Source organism: Salmo salar, chromosome ssa16 (assembly GCF_905237065.1).
Source record: "Salmo salar chromosome ssa16, Ssal_v3.1, whole genome shotgun sequence".
Taxonomy (NCBI): domain Eukaryota; kingdom Metazoa; phylum Chordata; class Actinopteri; order Salmoniformes; family Salmonidae; genus Salmo; species Salmo salar.
In genome coordinates this window covers 30,454,139-30,470,512 of record NC_059457.1, presented here as the reverse complement: position 1 = coordinate 30,470,512, position 16,374 = coordinate 30,454,139, and the positions used below count along the sequence as shown (strand labels likewise).

The following is a 16,374-nucleotide window of genomic DNA, read 5'->3' as shown; positions in this document are numbered from 1 at the left end:
AAACCTGACAGAAAAAAACTTCAGTGTTTCTTTTTTTAAGCATGTTCCACTTTATGCCTTTCATCTTCCTGGAGTTAGCAATTCTGCTGTTTTTTTAAACTGGTTTTCCAGATACCCCTCTATGGTAGAAAGTAGACACTACATAAAACTAAGGGATATTGTCTGGAGAACAGAAGAACCAGACAAGGCAGTGCCATGTCTCAAATATCACCAGAGAAGCCCCTCTGAGGCTCCAACACCTAATCCACAGGGGGGGAGAAGGACAAGGGCCAAGAAAGACGTTGAAGTAGCCTGCAAGTTGCAATCTTTCTCAATGTAGTCCTACACAACCAGGCAAAATTCAACCAAAACCTGATCTCTCTACACTTTTTGCATTTCACATGAGTCAGAACAGGCTCGTTGAGCACATGGAGACATTCAAAAGAGTGGGCATATTTGCATTTTTGGGATTTCCCCCCAGCCCAACACATCAGTAAAATTATAGTTGACTAATTGAGGTCTCTGCTCTGAGTGTTAACCAAACTATTAACGTGGGTATTTGCAGTGTGAGAGCGTAGACAAAAGTTCCCCTTCATGCACCTTTACTGTCAGCAAATCATTGTTTTGTGGTTAAGCTTTAATGTAGAGTTAGGTATTATTTGTTCTGCTTTAGTCATAGGATCCTTTCAGTTCCCTATGTTGTCAACGGCTGGCCCGCTGTCAGTGTCAGTCCTCAAGGTTTATTGCGCGGGTCAGTGAGCGCCCCAGTCTGTTAGACAATTGGATTAGAACAACGAGCCCTTTCAAAGGAACCGCAAGTCCAACGACTCCTCCTCCGTCACGCCACCCTCCCATCACTGACCTTGTCCTGAGATTACCGTTTGTCGCTAAACGCTGTGGTTGACGAACAAACCATTTATACTGTAGGTTTACCTCATCATCAGCAATGAACAATTCATCCTCAAACAAATGCAGGTAGGATAACATATTGGTGTATATCGAAGTAAAACGAAGTGAACGGTTGTCCTCCTGATAGGCTACACAGTAGAGCCTATAATAATTCAGCGGCAGATACTAATCCATTTGTGTGTGGATGTTTGGAAGCGCACACCATGACTGTTCTGCCAAAATGCCCGTTTCAGTCAGTAAAATCGTCATAGCGTAGGTTTCAATGTGTCGGTGGATTAGGCTACATGAAATAGACATATTTTCACATATGGCAAGAGAATATCGTGGCTCAATTTGATAGATATCAATACAAATTGTTGATTTACATATCGAAAATGTATAATGTTTATAAGGTTAACAATATTTAAGCTTTTTATCTCCCGATCATTTTAGTAACTAGGCTGCCTACATCCTCTTACGTAGGTACACGTTAGCGTGGGCAGCACTTAAAGAAACATGCTTCCTTTTCATGCAAACCCTATGTAAAATGAATTCAAGCATTGAAAGTAGCCCTAGCTTTTACCAGCTCATTTGAAAGGAAAGGGACTCGCCGTTGTCTGTCAATAAATACAAAATGAGTGGCCATTGTGCGTGTTCATTGTGCGCCTGGTTCAGTAGGAGTGTGCAGTCGCGCGGCTCTGTGAACCATCCTGAATGGAATGCGCTGATCCCGCAGCAGGCAGCAGCACCACGGACAGCTCCGCACTGCGCTGCCACTGAATCATCCAATCCTGCTGCTTATTTCACTCGCTCACTGAGCCTTTGTAGCTCCCACCATTTTACTACAGCGAGCAGAAGGTTGAATTGCCACTCTTTTCCGTTTTAAATCCAGCTTTATTATGAAGCATATACAACCCATAAAACATGGCCTGCCGATATAAAAGTTTATGGTGACTGGAGGTTTATGGCTAACATCGAATATGAGGATGATATATATATATATATTTTACTAGCAGAACTCAAACTGCCTTCTGCAACTAATGTTTGTTAGAGTGACCTCTAGTCAAGTGATCTAATTGGGTTTATGGTAACTTATAAAAGCTGTGTAAGCCTGCTTTTAAATTACAGGACTTGCAATCAATCATTCACCCGATGAGTTTGCGACAACAGTGATGTGTCTCAAATGAAGTCGATGTGCTTGTAGAGTTTGAATGTGTAGAAGTTAATTACATTTTGTTGAACTCACGATTCAATTTAATTCAATTAGATAAACTCTCTCTCTCTCACACACACACACACACTACCAGGAGAGGGGGTTACAGGGTGTGTTGTGTCTGTGATTCTGTTGTTACCAGCTGTAGGAGTTGCTAAGATACTTTTGAAGATCACCCTTCTGTAATTGACAGGTTGGGCTCGTCAACTAAGAAAAGTTTATTTTGGTTGTGTTCAGATGAAAGGTATATAGTAACCTATCTCTGCTGAAACACAGATTATCTTTGATGATTTAAATTAACGGCAGGATTGTGGGTTCGATTCCTGTGACCACCCATATGTAAAAATATATGCACAAATGAATGTAAGTCGCTTTGGATAGAAGCTTCTGCTTAATGGCATATGTTATTATTATATTACACTGAATAGCATGCACTTACTATGTTTCTTCCCTCAGTTACAAATATGAGGATTACAGGGAAACAGCTGATTGGTTGCTGTCCCAGACTGAGCAGAGGCCTAAAGTAGCCATCATCTGTGGCTCTGGCCTGGGCGGCCTGGCTGACTTGCTGGACAACAAGACTGTGTTTCCCTACAAGGACATCCCATGCTTCCCCAACAGCACAGGTCCTTATCCTGTACTGTCCCACCTGAAAATGTACAGCATCATGCTGTCTTCAGTTTGTACATGCAGCATTACAGCATCCTGTAGACATTACATACTATCTTACAGTGTTATGCTTAGTGAACACTTGACCAAAGCTCAATATACGTTATAATGATCATTGATAACTTATGCATTTAATAATTTAATGTTAGATAAGAAATGTTTAGGTGGATGTTTTGAAAGTTGAAGTAAGAACACCAGTCTTTCACTGTGACCCAGAACCAGACCGTCACCCAATGCTGGCTGCTGCTTCCTGTCCTTGGGACCTGACTGAAATATTTACATTCAGTAATTCTACAAAAATGCTCCTCCTTTCTTTCTTGTTGCACCACTGCAGTACAAGGACATGCCAGTCAGCTGGTCTTTGGGGAGCTGCAGGGGAAGCAGTGTGTCTGCATGCAGGGCCGCTTCCACTTCTACGAAGGCTACAACATTGCCACAGTGAGCTCCACTCTCTCCACCCACCAGAGCCATATCCTCATTACATTGGATTCATATTTAATGAATGTTGTGGAAGTGTATTGAAATGCTTATATATCCCATGGTAAACCTGACACCTGATTTATGGGATGATGTTTATTTTTAAATGCGGCTACTATATTCTTTCAAATGAGTAGTGAGGATACTCAATGATACTTCACCAGTTTGCACTTTTATGAAGAACATAAGTCCCATAATGTTAGAATAACATTGTGTCTTGAGTTAGCTTTTAACCTCTGTAAAAGTAGCATACCAGGTAATTTGGGTTAACCTTTGACAGTGTGAGTTGAATTTTCATCGTAAATCTTTGTACACAATATAATCTGCACCCTGACATGATAAGACACGCACTCTACACACACATACACATGGATGTTGTATTGTAAATATGTGATAGTGGAGTAGTACCCTGAGGGAACTCACTAAATGTATTGGTTAAAGTGTTGTGAAATGTAATGTCATATAATATTTTAAATTGTATAACTGACAATGTTGTTGGACCCCAGGAAGAGGAGCAGCTGCCTTAGCAGCAGCTAATGGGGATCCTTAATAAATACAAATACTGTACGAACTATGCATTATGACTAAAAAGGTTTTATTGACTTTATTTTGTGAAGATAATTATAGTGAATATAGTGAAAATTATTATAGTCAAGTCACCTAGCAATAAGGAAAACAGTGCAGGCTTGCTGTTAAATGTTAGTACTGAGCATGTGATCTCTTATCTCTAGTTCCTCTTTCTCTCTAGCTGACATACCCGGTGCGAGTGTTCTTCCTGCTCGGGGTGGAGACCCTGATTGTCACTAATGCTGCTGGGGGACTGAACCCCAACTTTAAAGTGGGTGACATCATGCTGATCAAGGATCACATCAACATGCCAGGCTTTGCAGGCCAGAACCCACTGTGTGGTCACAACGATGAAAGGTGAGCCTTCCATCACTCCTGGTTAGAATAGCAGTCTCTTGATCTTTGGAAGGAAGGGTCATGTTGCACGTTCCTGCTGTCTGAGAAGCCTGATTACTGGCATTTTATTACAGTAAAGGGCATGGGTATTATCCTTGTGGATTTCTTGGATTGTACTTTATCCTTTACCTGACATTGAGGGCCTCTGATATGACACAGAACTTTATGTATCTCTTCAGGTTTGGAGTGCGTTTTCCCTGCATGTCGGACGCCTATGATAAAGACCTTTCTATAATGGCCAAAGAGACTGCTGAGGAGCAGGGCTGTTCCTCCTTCATCCAGCAAGGCGTGTACTGCATGCTGGCAGGTCCCAACTTTGAGACCATCGCAGAGTGCAGAGCTCTCCAGAAACTAGGCGCAGATGCTGTGGGTTAGTATGGTTCATTGGGCTTTATCAATGCCTTGAAATCTTTCAATAGACGTCCATTTCTTCTACAGAACTCCAGTGATTGTCTTCTTTTTCACCCTCTCTGTGCTCTGTAGGTATGAGTACAGTCCCTGAGGTGGTGGTGGCTCGTCACTGTGGTCTTCGTGTCCTTGGCCTGTCTCTCATCACCAACAAGGTGGTCACAGACTACGACAGCCAGGAGAAGGCCAACCATGAGGAGGTACTGGAGACCACAGGAATGCGCACTCAGGACCTACAGAGGTTGATCAGTAACCTGCTGGCTAAGATGTAGATCAGCCCCAGTCTGTCTGTGTTAACTGCCCAGGAACATAGCTACTGTAAGGTGATGTTATACAAAAAGCACAGATGCATATATGCTACTTCAGTTTGATTTGACATCTTATAGGCTGGGATTTGTCTTCATCATGTAATCTCTAAACTGAAGCACTGTAAAGAGGCATACTAACCAAACTCACCTCTTCGAAAAGGGGTTGTCCATATGCCTATAAAAGTAATGTAATGACCAGGAAAAAAAAGATAGGAGATAGTACAGACTTGAAAATAATATATTCCTTTGAATTAAAACAAAACTGAAAATGCATCACACTGAAGTGTTAGATATGTAGCCTTCATGTACATTAATGTATTGCACAATTATTAAGTACAAATTAATCTCATGGTCAATGTGAACATGGGATCAAGCACTGAAAGATAAATCAATGGTCTGTATGTCACGTGGACCAACAATCATTGTGTTGTCGCTCATTAGTAAAGATTAATAATGTATATTTCTTCCTTGGTAGACTTATTATTCTACCTTTCTAGAATCCGACTGCTCCTTGATGGAGAGATCACCAAAACTCATCATGGTTATAAGAATAATCACATTTATCAGAGTGATGAAAAGTAAAACATTTTTAAAAACCTCAAACATACACTGAGTATACAAAACATTAGGAACACCTTCCTCATATTGAGTTGGGGCAGGATTCTACAAGGTGTTTAAAGCGTTCCACAGGGATGCTGGCCCATGTTGACTCCAATGCTTTCCACAGTTGTGTCTAGTTGGCTGGATGTCCTTTGGGTGGTGGATCATTCTTTATACACATGAGAAACCTTTGAGCGTGAAAAACCCATCAGTCTTACAGTTCTTGACACAAACCGGTGCGCCTGTCATCTACTACCATACCCCACTCAAAGGCACTTAAATCTTTTGTCTTGGCCATTCACCCTATGAATGGCACACATACACAATCCATGTCTCAATTGTCTCAAATCCTTCTTTAACCTGTCTCCTTCCCTTCATCTACACTGATTGAAGTGGAGTTAACAAGTGACCTCAATAAGGGATCGTAGCATTCACCTGGATTCACCTGGTCATTGTATGTCATGGAAAGAGCAGGTGTCCTTAATGTTTTGTATACTCAGTGTATATTGGGGGACAGTTATTTTCATAGTCATAAAAAGGAGACTGTTGATGTCAAATGTTTTTCACAGTTGAGGAGTAGTAATGTACTGTATGTAGGAGATTCACTTCTTTACTTTAATTTCAGTTGTCCTAAAATCAAATGTATTTTCACATAATATACTGTTTTAAAATAAAACTAGCAAATTACAATTCTAAAATTGTGTACTGTTATTGTGAGAGTCACATGCAGTATAGGTAAAACAATACTGAGCACCTTGAGTAGGAGGTTGTGTGTGTGTGTGCTTGCGTGAGTGTGTTTGTGCAGGAGCAATGTTAGTGTGAGATTACAGGTAGTGAAAATCCTTTGAATGGAATGGTTTATTACCTCTTGTTTATGCTCATATTGACTCATGAGCAATATGGGAAGAGAATAGAGTCCAGTCTTTTAACGTGTTTCATAGAGCAGTACATTTATATTATTCTTTGTTTTAGAAGGGCAAGTGGGACTCTCGAGTGGCGCTGTGCCACTAGAGATTCTGTGTTTGAGTCCAGGCTCTGTCGAAGACCGGCCACGACCGGGAGACCCATGGGGGGGGCGCACAATTGGCCCAGCGTCGTCCGGGTTAGGGGAGGGTTTGGCCGGCAGGGATGTCTTGTCCCATTGCGTACTAGTGACTCCTGTGGCGGGCCAGGCACAGTGCACGCTGACACGGTTGCCAGGTGTACGGTGTTTCCTCCGACACATTGGTGCAGCTGGCTTACGGGTTAAGTGGTCATTGTGTCAAGAAGCGGTGCCGCTTTTTTGGGTTGTGTTTCGGAGGACGCACGGCTCTCGACCTTCGCCTCTCCCAAGTCCGTACGGGAGTTGCAGTGATGAGACAAGACTGTAACGACCAATTGGGAAAAAATAGAAGGGCAAGTGAGATGATTATCATCAATAATGTTGATCAATAAAAAGAAGGAATCTGATGAAATGAGAGAAAAAGACAAGGGGGATCGCAACATCCCTCCTCCCCATCCCTATCAGTATTTTGAAAGACCTGGGTCACAGAACTGTATATATACAGTTGAAGTCGGAAGTTTACATACACCTTAGCCAAATACATTTAAACTCAGTTTTAATCCTAATAAAAATTCCCTGTCTTAGGTCAGTTAGGATCACCACTTTATTTTAAGAATGTGACATGTCAGAATAATAGCAGAGGGAATGATTTATTTCAGGTTTTATTTCTTTCATCACATTCCCAGTGGGTCAGAAGTTTACATACACTCAATTAGTATTTGGTAGAATTGCCTTTAAATTGTTTAACTTGGGTCAAATATTTTGGGTAGCCTTCCACAAGCTCCCCACAATAAGTTGGGTGAATGTTGGTCCATTCCTCCTGACAGAGCTGGTGTAACTGAGTGAGATTTGTAGGCCTCCTTGCTTGCACACGCTTTTTCAGTTCTGCCCATGGGATTGAGGTCAGGGCTTTGTGATGGCCACTCCAATACCTTGACTTTGTGGTCCTTAAGCCATTTTGCCACAACTTTGGAAGTATGCTTGGGGTCATTGTCCATTTGGAAGACCCATTTGCGACCAAGCTGTCACGGGCGTCGTATGAAATGGACCAAAACGCAGCGGGAATGTGAATACTCATCTTCTTTAATGAAGGAAAACGTAAACACTTAACAAAACAACAAACATTGACGAGAAACAGTCCTGTCAGGTGCAACAAACACTAAACAGGAAACAACTACCCACAAATCCATAGAAAAAACACCCCTCTTAAATAAGACCTTCAATTAGAAGCAACGAGGAGCAGCTGCTTCCAATTGAAGGTCAACTCAATAAACACCACATAGAAATAGACATACTAGAACTAACATAGAAATTGACTAACAAAGAACATAGCCCAACAAACCCCGAAACACTCTAAACAAACACCCCCTGCCACGCCCTGACCAAACTACAATAACAAACAACCTCTTTACTGGTCAGGACGAGACACAAGCTTTAACTTCCTGACCAATGTCTTGAGATTTTCCTGCCTCATGATGCCATCTATTTTGTGAAGTGCACCAGTCCCTCCTGCAGCAAAGCACCCCCACAACATGATGCTGCCACCCCTGTGCTTCACGGTTGGGATGGTGTTCTTCGGCTTGCAAGACTCCCCCTTTTCCTCCAAACATAACGATGGTCATTATGGCCAAACAGTTCTATTTTTGTTTCATCAGACCAGAGGACATTTCTCCAAAAAGTACAATATTTGTCCCCATGTGCAGTTGCAAACCGTAGTCTGTCTTTTTTATGGCGGTTTTGGAGCAATAGCTTCTTCCTTGGTGAACTGCCTTTCAAGTTATGTCGATATTGGAATCGTTTTACTGTGGATATAGATACTTTTGTACATTTTTCCTCCAGCATCTTCACAAGGTCTTTTGCTGTTGTTCTGGGATTGATTTGTACTTCTCGAACCAAAGTACGTTCATCTCTAGGAGACAGAACGTGTCTCCTTCCTGAGTGGTATGATGGCTGCGTGGTCCCATGGTGTTTATACTTGCGTACTATTGTTTGTACAGATGAACGTGGTACCTTCAGGTGTTTCGAAATTGCTCCTAAGGATGAACCAGATTGTGGAGGTCTAAAAAATAATTCTGAGGTCTTAGCTGATTTCTTTTGATTTTCCCATGATGTCAAGCAAAGAGGCGCTGAGTTTGAAGGGAGGTCTTGAAATACATGCATAGGAACACCTCCAATTGACTCAAATGATGTCAATTACCCTATCAGAAGCTTCTAAAGCCATGACATCATTTTCTGGAATTTTCCAAGCTGTTTAAAGGCACAGTCAACTTAGTGTATGTAAACTTCTGACCCACTAGAATTGTGATACAGTTAATTATAAGTGAAATAATCTGTCTGTAAACAATTGTTGGAAAAATGACTTGTGTCATGCACAAAGTAGATGTCCTAACCGACTTGCCAAAACTATAGTTTGTTGACAAGAAATTTGTGGAGTGGTTGACAAATGAGTTTTAATGACTCCAACCTTACTGTATGTAAACTTTCGACTTCAACTGTAGATATGGACACATCAACATATACACTAAACATGCTCCAAAATGTGGTGAATGAAAAGGAATTTTCCCATCCCCAATCTATTACATAATTCAACAGTTCTGCCAACACACTTTAGAAGTGGAGCTGAGATGAAATATTAACACAGTGAGCCTCGCAGCCTGCCATCAGAAATAAAGAAATATCTCCAAAGGTGCTTTTATCTATGGCATACCATTGCAAATATGCCCCAAAATGAAGACCAAGAAAATAACACTTTTTTAAAATGGTTAAAAACAATATTATGTGTCATACAGAGTCCAATCTAAACTTGAATGCCCTCAATCTCACACAAATTATCAATGAACCTACCAGGTACAACCCCAAATCCGTAAACACGGGCACTCTCATAGATATCATCCTAACCAACCTGCCCTCCAAATACACCTCTGCTGTCTTCAACCAGGATCTCAGCGATCACTGCCTCATTGCCTGCGTCCGTAATGGGTCTGCGGTCAAATGACCACCCCTCATCACTGTCAAATGCTCCAGACCTCCGGCAGTCTCTATGGGGTGCCACAGGGTTAAATTCTCGGGCCGACTCTTTTCTCTGTATACATCAAGGATGTCGCTCTTGCTGCTGGTGATTCTCTGATCCACCTCTACGCAGACGACACCATTTTGTATACTTCTGGCCCTTCTTTGGACACTGAGTCAGCGAGCAGGCCTTTCTAATAGACCTGGCCCGGGTATCCTGGAAGGATAATGACCTCATTCCGACAGTAGAGGATGCCTGGTTGTTCTTTAAAAGTGCTTTCCTCACCATCTTAAATAAGCATGCCCCATTCAAAAAATTTAGAACCAGGAACAGATATAGCCCTTGGTTCACTCCAGACCTGACTGCCCTTGACCAATACAAAAACATCCTGTGGCGTACTGCATTAGCATTGAATAGCCCCCACGATATGCAACTTTTTGGGGAAGTTAGGAACCAATACAAAGTTCTGGGACACTGTAAAGTCCATGGAGAATAAGAGCACCTCCTCCCAGCTGCCCACTGCACTGAGGCTAGGAAACACTGTCACCACCGATAAATCCATGATAATTGAGAATTTCAATAAGCATTTTTCTACGGCTGGCCATGCTTTTCACCTGGCTACCCCTACCTCGGTCAACAGCCCTGCACCCCACACAGCAACTTGCCCATGCCTCCACCATTTCTCTTTCACCCAAATCCAGATAGCTGATTTTCTGAAAGAGCTGCAAAATCTGGACCCCTTCAAATCAGCCGGGCTAGACAATCTGGACCCTCTCTTTCTAAAATTATCCGCCAAAATTTTTGCAACCCCTATTACTAGCCGGTTCAACCTCTCTTTCGTATCGTCTGAGATACCCAAAGATTGGAAAGCTGCCGCGGTCATCCCCCTCTTCAAAGGGGGAGACACTCTAGACCCAAACTGCTACAGACCTATATCTATCCTACCCTGCCTTTCTAAGGTCTTCAAAAGACAAGTTAACAAACAGATCCCCGACCATTTCGAATCCCACCGTACATTCTCCGCTATGCAATCTGGTTTCCGAGCTGGTCATGGGTGCACCTCAGCCACGCTCAAGGTCCTAAATGATATTATAACCGCCATCGATAAGAGACAATACTGTGCAACTGTATTCATCGACCTGGCCAAGGCTTTCGACCCTGTCAATCACCACATTCTTATCGGCAGACTCAACAGCCTTGGTTTCTCAAATGACAGCCTCGCCTGGTTCACCAACTACTTCTCAGACAGAGTTCAGTGTGTCAAATCGGAGGGCCTGTTGTCCAGACCTCTGGCAGTCTCTATGGGGGTGCCACAGGGTTAAATTCTCGGGCCGACTCTCTTCTCTGTATACATCAAGAATGCTGCTGGTGATTCTCTGATCCACCTCTCTGATCCACCTCTACGCAGACGACACCATTTTGTATACTTCTGGCCCTTCTTTGGACACTGAGTTAACTAACCTCCAGATGAGCTTCAATGCCATACAACTCTCCTTCTGTGGCCTCCAACTGCTCTTAAATGCAAGTAAAACTAAATGCATGCTCTTCAACCGATCGCTGCCCACACCTGCCCACCCGTCCAGCATCACTACTCTGGACGGCTCTGACTTAGAATATGTGGACAACTACAAATACGTAGGTGTCTGGTTAGACTGTAAACTCTCCTTCCAGACTCACATTAAGCATCTCCAATCCAAAATTAAATCTAACTTCCTATTTCACAATAAAGCATCCTTCACTCATGCTGCCAAACATACCCTTGTAAAACTGCCTATCCTACCGATCCATGACTTCGGCGATGTCATTTACAAAATAGTCTCCAACACTCTACTCAGCAAATTGGATGCAGTCTATCACAGTGCCATCCGTTTTGTCATCAAAGCCCCATATACTACCCACCACTGCGACCTGTATGCTCTTGTTGGCTGGCCCTCGCTTCATATTCATCGCCAAACCCACTGGCTCCAGGTCATCTGTAAGTCTTTGCTAGGTAAAGCCCCGCCTTATCTCAGCTCACTGGTCACCATAGCAGCACCCACCCGTAGTACGCGCTCACCCCCAAAGCCAATTACTCCTTCGGCCGCCTTTCCTTCCAGTTCTCTGCTGCAAATGACTGGAACGAACTGTAAAAATCACTGAAGCTGGAGACTCATATCTCCCTCACTAACTTTAAGCACCAGCTATCAGAGCAGCTCACAGATCACTGCACCTGTACATAGCCCATCTGTAAATAGCCCATCCAACTACCTCATCCCCCAAACTGTTATTTATTTTGCTCCTTTGAACCCCAGTATCTCTACTTGCACACTCATCTTCTGCACATCTATCACTCCAGTGTTTAATTGCTATATTGTAATTATTTTGCTACTATGGCCTATTTATTGCCTTACCTCCCATATCCTATCGCATTTGCACACACTGTATATAGATTTTTTTCTATTGTATTATTGACTGTATGTTTGTTTATTCCATGTGTTGTTGTTTGTGTCACACTGCTTTGCTTTATCTTGGCCAGGTCGCAGTTGTAAATGAGAACTTGTTCTCAACTAGCCTACCTGGTTAAATTAAGGTGAAATAAATACAAATGTAAAATGTTTGTCCCATCATCACGGCAACAATCGCGATAACAACAGCTTAGTGTTATTTATTTAACTTAACAAGTCAGTTAAGAACAAATACTTATTTTCAATGATGGCCTAGGAACAGATTTGTACCTTGTCAGCTCGGGGACTCGAACTTGCAACCTTTTGGTTACTAGTCCAACGCTCTAACCACTAGGCTATGCTGCCGTTAGGCATATTGTAAATTGGTCAAATGCAGAGGCTATACAGTACACTCTTAGAAAGAAAGTTGCTATCTAGAACCAACAAGCTTTTTTGGGGCTGTCCCCATAGGAGAACCCCTTTTGGTTCCATGTAGAACCCTTTCCAAAGAGGGTTCTACATTCAACCCAAAATAGTCTACCTGGAACCAAAAAGAGTTCTACCTGAAACCAAAAAGGGTTCTCCTATGGGAACAGCCGTAGAACCCTTTTGGAACCCTTTTTTCTAAGAGTGTACAGTATGTATCTCTTGTCCCGTCATGCAGGTGGCTGCTATGTGGTTGAGTGGTTGGAAGTGGGACTCACAATGTCCTATGGGTTGTGTGTTCCTACAGCAGATGCTCAGGTCAAACACAAGTGAAGCAGGAAAAAAAGTGACATGACATTTGTGGATTATACTGATGCATATTACTACACATACACTATATTAATGATTGTTGAGAGTACAATATGAAATTGAGATACACATAATGTTAATCAATGTTACAACTATAATACTAACTCTGCTAACGTCAAGTGCACCAATAAAACATTTATAAGATGGTGACACAATGCTCTCCCTTAGTCTCATAGCATCACCAGCAGTATCTGCAGACTATTGCAAAGGCAACCACCCTTGTAATCAGTGCTGAAATATGAATGAATCAGAGGATGCCGTGTGTACGCAGTAGAAGAGAGAAAACGGTTACAGTCACTCCAAATCCATTCATGAGGACACTACAGTGCTCCACTGATCAAACAAACATGCATGTGTGTGTGTGTTTTGAGTGGCACTACTTTGTTTTTGTTTTCTCATTATGAAAAAGGTTTCGATCCACAAAGTACGCATTTGTCTCTACATGCTAGAAGATCAATTGAGCTGACTTTTGTCTGAAATGGAGACTCAACCCACTCAAGTGATGCACCCCTCCTAGGGACGGCATGGAAGAGCACCAGTAAGCCAGTGACTCAGCCCCTGTAATAGGGAAACTGCCATTTTCCTGCAATCTAGAGCAAAAAAAATTGCCTTACTGTATATGATGACAAATAAAGTAAAATTACTTTATTATTATATTTTACTAGGTAAGTTGACTGAGAACACATTCTTATTTACAGCAACGACCTGGGAAATAGTTACGGGGAGAGGCATGAGCCGATTGGAAGCTGGGGATGATTAGGTGGCCATGATGGACACCGGGGTCAACACCCCTACTCTTACGATAAGTGCTATGGGATCTTTAGGGACCACAGAATGTCAGGACACCCATTTAACATACCATCCAAAAGACACCACCCTACACAGGGCACCCAATCACTGGCCTGGGATCTGGTTTTAGCTTCATAAGCAAGCCAGCAGTGGGATGCAGGGTGGTATGCTACTGGTCAAATTTTTAGCATAATGGTGCATCATGGTGCAGCCAGTCTGCAGCGCCTCTCACATTCGTTGGGGAGAACCCTGCGTAAGCATTACTGAATTCCTATCATCCAAATCTTTTTGACCACCACACAAAGGTTAGATTAAAAACCACATGTCTGAAACGGTGCTGTGTTATAACAGTGAAGGCAACATTGGCATTGCTATGAGCGATAGTGCTACATCACAGTATTTAATTTAGCCACTTGCAGACGTGTAACTAATGCAGAGATAAGACAAGTGGTGAGTGCAGTTAGGGCTGCACATTGTTGGGGGCAATCTCATAGTTTATTGCATGATATCATGATGTCTCTGGGAGTAAGCTAGATACATTGTGGTAATCATACATTGTACACTTTCTTCCATCTTGGGGCAGATATCAGAGTTTGTTTATGCGTTTCCTCCTGTCTTTTCCCTCTTTTTTGTTTTCCAGGCAGATCCTCCCCCCCCCCCCCAAACACCAACTGCTAAATCATCCTAAAGATCCCAGTTCCATTTTAGCTCACTACACATTAATGTCACTGCATGTATATGTTAATGTCACTGCATGTATGTAATATGTAGGCCCCATATTTCAGGGACACTCGTCTTTCCAAGATCTCTATGTGGATGACAGATTTCAGTTAACAGTAAACCCATATGAGTCACTAAACTTGTAAATCACTCACAATAAAATGCGATAATGATTGATGAATGTGATACTAGTTTGGACAATATGGTCTTTCTGTTCTACATAAACACACACCAAGCTAAAAAATATGGTGTCCATTTTTAGATCACATTGCACACTCTCCCTGTCTCTCCTACCCAGATATCTCTTAACAACACAGACACACACACACACACACACACACATTTTGGTGTAATCAGTAAATAGCAATCCCACTGTTGACGGAGAGACTTTTTTTTTACTCTCTTGCCTCAAATGTTCAAAGCTACCAGAGGGAGAGAGTCTGTAAAATAGAGAGTGTAATAATAAGAGAGGGATTTTAAAGTATTTTGGGAGATTCCCGCCTACACACACACCAGCGCACCATGGAACAACACACACTCTTTTGAAAGTTTGTTTAAGTTTTTCTTTATTTGCTCATTAAAATCGCTAAATAGTAGAGGAAGAAAGAAAGAAAAGAGATACATGAGCAGCAGAGATGGGAACCACAATTGAAAACAACATTATCAGTCAGAGACGGTTTTAATATGTATATGAACAATTGCTATTCCCGGTTTGCGCGTCAATCAATCTATATTCATGAAGGGGACAAAAACCTTTCCTGAATAGAGAAAACAAGAGTGATAACCAAAACAATGGAGGAGGGGTGAACTAAAAGAACACCAGTGCTATTGTCTTAAGGTCAATGCTTTAACCCTCTATGCATGGTGACAGCTCTCATCTCAGAATTATGATCTATCTGACCCTGTCTTGCCAATAAACGGGAGACTATTCCATGGTGAAAAGACCTGCGGAGGAAATAGACTGAGACATTGCTGCTGAATAAACACTTTCATTATTCCCAAACCGGCCTGACAGCACTGGATCTGATGGAGGATGGGCCTGTTCAAATGGTATTGGCTGACTGTCTGTTGCAGATCATATTAGCTAAACGCTAATTTTAGATCATGTTAGCTGACATTCCACATAAAGTTATGGGTTATTGAGCCTTTGTGACATTTAAAATGGTGTCTGTTGCACTAAACATGTTCTCATGAGCCATCCTGGTTGGTGGGTGTTACGCACGAAATAGGATACATTACACTGATGTTTCAGAGGGTTTTTTGTTCTGTATTCAGTGTCATAGTCAGTGTAGTCAGTGTAGTGTAGTCCCCCTACTTTATTCTCAATGAGGGTGTACAGTAATAAGCTCCCCAGTGGCCTTGAGAGGAAAACATACAGTATGTAATGAGGAGATAAGAGGAAGTGTGAGAGTGCCAGGTCGTGGATGCGTTGATTTACTGGACATATTTCTCAGTAACTGAGGAAATTCACAATTTTCACAGCGAGCCAAAGGATCATATTGTGACGCTGTGCCACAAAGCCAGGGCAGCTCAGTCCAGACAGAGTCATGGACTAAAGCCCACTTATAAGTTGCAGCCAGTAGCCTCTCACTGAGTGGAAACTCACATTATTACAGCAAGGCGTGGCCTCATTTCTGAGCTCCCTAAAGATAAGGCGTTGATCATTGTCATTCTTGACCTTTGAAACTCGATCTGCATGTCCAAGGATGTTTAAATGTATGAAAATGGTAATGAATGTATGTACATTGTAAAGTCTTTTTGTCTCTAATGTCTTTTTTTAATGTGTCGGACCCCAGGAAGACTAGCTGTCGCCTAAACCAGATCTATCATTACCCTTGACATGACCACTCATAACAAGTATGTTAAAATTTGCATGGTAAATGCGATTTCATAATTGTAAAGGAATATGTTTTTTGGACGCTCTGGTCCTCAAAGAATTTCAGCCTTATCACCGAATCCTCCAGGGTCGTATGAAATATGATTAGACTGTGGATTTCTAATTAATCTGAATCATTTCACTGAAGCCCTAGTAATTGGCATTAAAGCTGAGTGAGTTGTGCATGCAACAGCTTCATGCAGTGCAGTACAGC

The 16,374-nt window shown here is 42.2% G+C and overlaps 1 protein-coding gene across 1 annotated transcript; it reads left to right on the top strand.

The window, feature by feature from the left end:
• The first annotated feature begins 667 nt into the window (after positions 1–667).
• Positions 668–6,203, top strand: pnp6 (purine nucleoside phosphorylase 6). Its single transcript, XM_014149091.2, has 6 exons — positions 668–954; positions 2,537–2,706; positions 3,084–3,187; positions 3,975–4,150; positions 4,369–4,559; positions 4,673–6,203. Exons 1-6 carry the CDS (start codon positions 926–928, stop codon positions 4,867–4,869), a joined length of 867 nt encoding a protein of 288 aa, XP_014004566.1. The 5' UTR covers positions 668–925; the 3' UTR covers positions 4,870–6,203.
• The last annotated feature ends 10,171 nt before the right edge of the window (positions 6,204–16,374 follow it).

Bases quoted from the DNA above. Each gene is read 5' to 3' on its own strand.
- pnp6 (XM_014149091.2), top strand. From the start codon at position 926: ATGAACAATTCATCCTCAAACAAATGCAG. The intron at 2,707-3,083 runs GTCCTTATCCTG...GCACCACTGCAG, and splicing joins ATGCTTCCCCAACAGCACAG to TACAAGGACATGCCAGTCAG. The intron at 3,188-3,974 runs GTGAGCTCCACT...CTTTCTCTCTAG, and splicing joins AAGGCTACAACATTGCCACA to CTGACATACCCGGTGCGAGT.